This window comes from Lupinus angustifolius, unplaced genomic scaffold, assembly GCF_001865875.1.
Source record: "Lupinus angustifolius cultivar Tanjil unplaced genomic scaffold, LupAngTanjil_v1.0 Scaffold_262_7, whole genome shotgun sequence".
Classification (NCBI taxonomy): domain Eukaryota; kingdom Viridiplantae; phylum Streptophyta; class Magnoliopsida; order Fabales; family Fabaceae; genus Lupinus; species Lupinus angustifolius.
The window spans coordinates 1-7,409 of NW_017727445.1; the positions used below are offsets into that span (position 1 = coordinate 1).

At 37.8% G+C, this 7,409-nt stretch overlaps 1 protein-coding gene across 1 annotated transcript; it reads left to right on the top strand.

Annotated features, from left to right (window-relative positions):
• Positions 1-5,102: 5,102 nt before the first annotated feature.
• On the top strand, positions 5,103-7,141 carry LOC109340831 ((+)-neomenthol dehydrogenase-like; the record flags this gene model as incomplete). The annotated part of the gene is made up of 3 exons (XM_019578578.1): positions 5,103-5,227; positions 5,302-5,548; positions 6,989-7,141. Coding segments are annotated over exons 1-3 (420 nt in total), but the record flags the coding sequence as incomplete, so codon positions are not given.
• Between the last annotated feature and the right edge of the window lie 268 nt (positions 7,142-7,409).

A 7,409-nucleotide genomic window follows, 5' to 3' on the forward strand; every position in this document is an offset into this window, starting at 1 on the left:
GATGTCTTACTCTCTCTGTTGTATTGTTTCTTGTTTTGTATATGTTTACTATGCAGATGGCCTACAAGAGCATCCACATTCGCGGCTACCACTTCACGATGTCCCCGGCGGGACAATGGGTCAGTGATGGGCACCGATACACTTACACAGGCCCCTGCGGCCTGTCGTTGCACATGGAGTGCAACGGGTCATCGATGATGATCCCCCACCCTGACGCTTACATTGATGCTTCTTTCACATTGCCGCCAGCGGGTATGATGCCTCCAGATGTTGGACCTCGACACCCATCAGTCAGGAGTGACGGCGCTGGTTCCTCCCATAGTCATAGGATGTGGGCGGATTGTTTGGATGCTCCGTCATCCCGCAGAGCCCAGAGGAGCCGGGTTCTTGGAGGGGGTCCTTGCAAGAAGACTCCGAGTCTGAGGATGTCATCTCCACCAAATTATGCCGCTGGGTTGTGGCATAACGAAGTGGAGGAAGAAGAGGAGGACGACGATGTCATTGAGCTCGTAAATGTGGAGAGTTCAGTGGAGGTCATCGACCTCGTGTCTGACTCAGAAGAGGAAGAGGATCCGAGTGAGGGGTCCATTATTCCTGGAACCTTCTGAGTCGGCTTGTGGGATAGTCGATGTCCCCTTTTTGTTTTGATGGGGGCTGTGTTATGTGGATTTTGTATATGTTTAGTGGCGATGTAGTTTCCGCCTTTGTTGACCTTATATGTATGAACTAATTATGACTTAACCGTTTATATGCATTGTGTTATTCAGGAAATTGTGAATTAGGTTAAATTATCAATCGATAACGGTAAGTTGATTTTCCGCATTTGAGTTATTTAAAGTGATGTCCCGGAAAATGAAGGTTTTAAAAGGAAACAATTTTATACATCTTTTTATTCAAAAAAAATTTACACATTTTTCCGCAATGTTTTTGAGAAGTATTTTTCGGGGCGTTACACTACCTGACCCCTCTTTTACACTGGAAAAAACCCACACTTCTACCATTGATATTGATTGACAACATTGCAGACTTCAAAATCACCTATATCCAATGAATGAAAATTTGATTGAAACCAAAAGCCTTTGAGGGTATCCAACATGAATTGCCAATCAATAGTATCAAAAGCCTTTTTGATGTCAAGTTTTATGGCCAAATTTCCTCCAAATGTCTTGTGATCCAGTAAATTAATAGCCTCTGAAGCTATGTAAATGCAGTCTTGGATTTTTCTGTCTTTTAGGAAGCCTCTTTGCTGAGTAGAGATAATTCTAGTAGCAATTGTGGCAAGCCTATTAGCTAGTACCTTAGTTGTGATCTTGAATTGAAAATTGGCTAAAGCAATGTGCCTGAACTCTTCAATTATTTCTGCACCAAAGGTTTTAGGAATGAGAATAACATTATTGGAGTTGATGTTAGCAACCAACTCTGATGGAAAAATTGCCTAACAGAATTGCAGACCTCATTAAAAATTATGTCCCAAAAAGCTTGGTAAAAGCAACCTCCAAAGCCATGTGGACTAGGGGCACCCTCCCCATTTAAAGCAAAGACAACATTTCTGATTTCCTCATTGGTAGGCATTCTAGTAAGGTTATTGTTTTCCTCCTCATTAACCAAAGAGGGGATCACAGATTGGATTAGATTATTAGGATTTGTGTCATTCGAAGAAGCAAACAGATTAGTATAGGACCTTATCACATGGTTTTCAATATCATCCTCATTTGTTATGAAGACATCATTATTCTGCAACCTAGAGATAGACTTTGTGGCATGCCTGATCTTTGTAACTTCGTGAAAGAAACTAGTGTTTCTACTCCTTGGGAGAACCAATTTATTCTTGCCTTCTCCTTCCAGAAAACGTCTTCTAACATAAGAGCTTCTAAGAGATTAGATTGAGCTTTATCCTCCTGACCCAGGAGGTCAGGGGAAGGGCCCAAATCACTGATGCACTTTTGGATAGATTCAACACTAACCTTTGCATTGTTCACTTTTAGGTGCACATTGCCAAAGACACTAATGTTCCAAGACTTCAGGTCTCTCTTGAGATTTCTCAGCTTTTGAGATAGAACAAACATATGACAACCATACACTTTCACTCTCCAACTATCCTCCACCAATCTCCTACAATCATGATGATTAATCCACATTTTATGAAATTTGAAATATGTGATTTTGTCCTTACTTTGCAGAGTGGATTGCAACAAAATAGGATGGTGATCAGAAGTAATCCTTGGGAGGGTACCACAAGAGACCTGATTCCAACAGGAAAGCCACTCCTTATTGCACAGGGATCTATCAAGCCTTTTATCAGTAAGAGCATGACCTCTCCTTTTGTTTGTCCAAGTAAATTGAGCCCTTAAAGTGTTCAAATGCAAGAGACCAGCATTATCTGAAAAGGAAAGGAGTTCGAGCAGGTAATCTAGCACTTCTGCATTCATGAGCACCAAGAACCACATTAAAGTCTCCAATGCAGCACCAAGGGCCAGGGTTAGCAGCCATGACATTTTGAACATCAGACCATAAAGATCTTCTTTGAACGAAGCTATTATTTGCATAAACCACACATATGAAGAGCTTATTATTATCTATACTAACCTCCATATCAATTTCCTGGTCTGAATTGCTAAGAATAGAAGGGTTTAAATCATACTTGCAAAGACCCCAGATGGAAGGTAATTGATTACCTCTATTATTAGACACAAAGACCTTTAAATTCATCTCTTTCCAAACCATCTCACTACAGAATCACAAGGAATCATTGGCTCTGCTATAAACACAAAATCAGGTTTATTAGAATCACAAAGGTTCTTTAGAAAGAGCCTAGTCTTAATGCTGCCAAATCCTCTACAATTCCAGTAGAGGATTCTCATTTGTTAGTCTTGAGGTATCCACCCCTTCGGGTTTGGTGCACCTTTTGCTTATTGCTATTCATTTTCATTTTTTTCTTTTGAGCCTTTGATATAACAGGCGTGTAATCATCCCTCTCATCCCCAGCTTCACTTTGATCAGCCCAAAGTCTCCCAACTAGCCGAATATCATTGGCCACCTCCTGGTTAGCAACCTCAACTGTTTCTTGCACAACCATGTTTTCATTAGATGACATAGATAGATCCTCATCCTCAGAAGAGTATTCCCCTCCATTGTGAGTCGATTTAAACCCCTTCCCCTTTAGTTTGTCTCCTCTAGTTTTTGTATTTACCTCTAATTTCTCCAGTTCCTCCAAGTTAATCTCCCCCGTGTTGTCAATTTCCAAATTTATGATTAAGTCATTCTCCCTTTCACCCATTGGAACTTCATCAACATTGGATGCTTCAATGACCGTCTTAGCAGCCAAGTTTTCACCCTGCATTTGAGTTTTGGGCATATCAGTAATGGTTGCCCCTACTTCCCCCACATTTTTCTTGATGTTTGTTTTTGGAGTAGCCTTCTCAACTGTATGTTTGACTTCTCTGCGATAGATAGAGATATTGTGTCCAATGACCAAACAACCATTGCAAATATCCGGAAGATTCTCATAGTCAATGTGAACAAAAAAGGAAATCCTTCCCGTTCTACTAGGATTTGATCCGGAAGCTTTGCTTTAAGGTCAACTTCAACTAACACCTTTGCATAATGCCCAAAGGATCTGTTGCTCGTTGCCATATCCAGGGAGATTGGAGTTCCAATGCCACCTGTGATATAATATATTATCGTTGGACTCCAATATTCTTGGGGGAGGTTATTAATACGGATCCAACATTGTGTATGAGATAGTTTTTGCAAGTTTGGGTTGAAATCAGGTGTCCATAAGAACAGCTTTAAGAAACTCGGTTTCAAGCTCCATGACCCGACATAGCATATTTTTCTCATGTCCTCCATGGAAGAGAATGAAAAATCATAAAACCCTTTACCTAGAGAGATCATGGACCATTTTCCCACCATATTCCACATATTGGTAAGTTTACTTTTCAGATATGTAAACTTCAATGGTGTGTCCTCTTTAGAGAAGATGATTCTACTGTGAAGATGAGTCTTACACCGGATTAATCCTTCTTGATAGTCTGATTCAGGAATTTTGATGGCTATCGCATCTCCTTTGAGGCAAGGCTCATGTAGCTGAGATGGAACTATGTCTAGAGTATTATTTAGTGCCCGAATGTTTCTAGTTTTTGTTTACTATAATATATATGGACATCATCTTCAACTTTAAAAGGCACATAACAGTGAACTATATGCTTCTTGCTCAAGTTGATGAACTTGAATTTCTATACCAATCTCACAATACCCTTAGGGTTAGTTTGGGAGTTGTATTTTCTCCATGAACAAATGATCATATATGAAAGGACTACTATGATGTAATGGAAAATGGGAGAGAAACGTACACAAGAGAGTTGAGAGTGTTCATCAGCAATGTCCTCTCTCTCCTTCTCCCTTTTTTATATTTCTACCTCATTCTCCCTCTCTGTTACCTTTCTCCTTTCTTGTGAGTTTTTTTTATAGTACCACATGAAGAAACGTGAATGAGAATTGAAGGTAGAAAAATGGTGCCCCTTGAATGGAGTGTTAGAGAGTGTTTTATAGAAGAAGAAAGTGGTGGTTGGTTTGTGGGATTGAATGAGATAAAATCAGCCAACCTTTTCTCTATGTGGACAAACGTGTGTGGGAGAACTGAAACATTACCACATATACTAGCAAGCCACGTTTTTTACATTGCACTTGCTTTTTACTCCAATTCATTCCATTATGACAACTGACACCCCATGTTTTCATATTTCTTTATTTTTTATAAAATCTTATTTATTATGATTTAAAAATAATCTAACTGTATTTAATGGTTTCTTTATCTAAAAATAAAAATGACAATTAACATCGAAAAGAAATCATTAGTAATTAATCGGTTGTTTATTAAAATTCGAAGATAAAATTGGTTCTAAGACAACTAAAATGATTTTTTTAATTTTGTTATTGTTATAAAATCTTTGTATTTTTTTTATTTTATAGCTCAGATAAAATTAGGTATTCATAATATCTATTATAGAATGACACATATTTATATTTTTTTTGTCTTATATCTTCTCAAAATCTAATGAAATCTTAGTATTAGACTAACATCTTCTAGGTACAAATTTAATATCTTTCAAAAGAAAAAACAAATAGCAGTGAGCGGACACAAATAGGCCAGCTGCATTGCCACCATAGCCTGTGTTGCATGCATTGAACATTCCACACTGAAGAAGATGGGAGAAGCAACACAAAGGTAACAACACACTTGAACATTCTTCTTCCTCATTCACTTTTTCTTTTGTTATTCTGAGCCCTTTGGATGTTCAGATATGCAGTTGTGACTGGATCAAACAAAGGAATTGGATTTGAGATAGTTAGGCAATTGGCTTCAGCTGGAATCAAAGTGGTTCTTACAGCAAGAGATGAGAAGAGAGGCCTTGCAGCATTGGAAAAACTCAATGCCTTAGGTTTATCTCATCTTTTACTCTTTCATCAGCTTGATGTTGCTGATGCTGCAAGTGTAGCTTCTCTTGCTCATTTTGTTAAATCTGAGTTTGGAAAACTTGACATTCTGGTAACACATGCAAATTTTATACTCTTCTATTGTTATAATTTACTCAAGAAATTGCACTCCAAATTAATTTACCATCTGCATCAGTTATTTAAGATTCCCTATTACTCCATATGTTTCCATTGCATGTTATTGTGCAAGTGCTGCTTACACCGCAAGCAATTCCGGTGTGACACCAAAATCGGCTACATCACCTGCAGGTAACTACATCGGGCCGCATCGAATTAAAAAATATTTTTTAATCACAAAATAATTCACACAGCAACGACCATAATAACCACAACCATTATCGCAGTTACAACCGCAACCAAAATTTAAAACATTGGGCACACGAGTTCAAACCCCGACAATTGCCCAATTTCCCCATCCAGTCAAAAATTTTGTCTATAAAAAGAACAATGCACATACTCAATTCACTAATTCAGGATGAATTGCATGCATGAGAATGTGTCCATCCTCGATTCTTTTTCTAGATGAAGCTTCTTGGTAGCATTGCTATGCTGGAGCACTTTAACTATTTACTACTTCAACACATAATTAATCCATAAAGAATATGATACACAGGATTTTGACATCTTGGTAAATGTCTCAATCACATCAACTGTGAATCAATGGTTCAATCTTTACGTTGACCTATAGTTATAAGTGAGAAACAGTTCTTGGTTGATGTCTGAACCACAGTAGTCAAAATCGTGTGTTGACCCGTGAGATTGCACAAGTCCACGATTCTAGAGGCCATGTCAATGCTACATCCCAGCTTCGAGTTCGCCAAAGTGGAATCGTCGTGCAAATGTGTAGAATTGGTAGAATCTACAACTCTGCCATGTCTAGATCTGTTCGATTGGGCCTCAGTCCGGTTCTTGACCCGGTTCACGACTCTGCTGTGTCTCGATCTGTCTAGACTCTGAACTATCCAGTCCATGGTTCAATTTTATGGTGACTTTTAGGCCTTTCTATAGGCGAGGAACGGCTGGGACCATGTTGATGAGGAAGACGAACAATAATAATGAACTGCTTAAATTACAAGTTTGTCACCAAAAAGAAGAACAACAATATGCTGTTTTAAGAATGAATTTACAAGACACTGCTGCCAAACAACTTTGTTTATTCTTCTTTTGTTTTTTAAAACAAAATACAGTTTTCCAAAACAATAAAAAACAGATCCTTAATTTTTATTTTAGGTAAATACTTCGATGTGTTAATACGTGAATACTAATTAATTTAATGCATGCAATACTGAGGTCTAGCTTGAGTTCTTTTTACCCGAAATGCAATTCTGCATGTTAAGAATGCTATATTTTTATTATGTTTTATATCAAGTTCCCTTGTGTATTATGCTACTTATATTTTAGTACTACATAGGATTCAGTTGTCATTTAATCATCCTCATGACTTGTGATCTTCTTGTTTTAACATTCCATTAAAAAAGTTTGTATTTTGAAGGTTAACAATGCAGGGATTGGAGGAGCTGTAGTTAAGGACTATACTTTGACCAGTTCAGGAATCTTCGGTGGCAAGGTAAGCATATATCTAAGCATGTTTTGGCATCTAGTGGAAAGTCTGAAACTTGATACACCCTATAAAAAAGTGACAGCAGTTTGCTACTTTTCTTGAGCAGTTGTTTGAGCTCTCTATTGATTATGTGTATTTGGACTATAAAAACTTTATGCTAAATCGTACCTTCGAATTACCAATATTTTCCCATCTAACATTATAGCGTTAATTTGAGAAGAAAATGCAAATTTCTTTTCATTCTGTTGTTGCATTGTGTAGTATTACAATAGTCCTACAATGTTCTATATGTCAACCTAAATACCACGGTCAGCTTCTGATTTTGTAAGAGTTTAGTGTTATGGAATTAGTT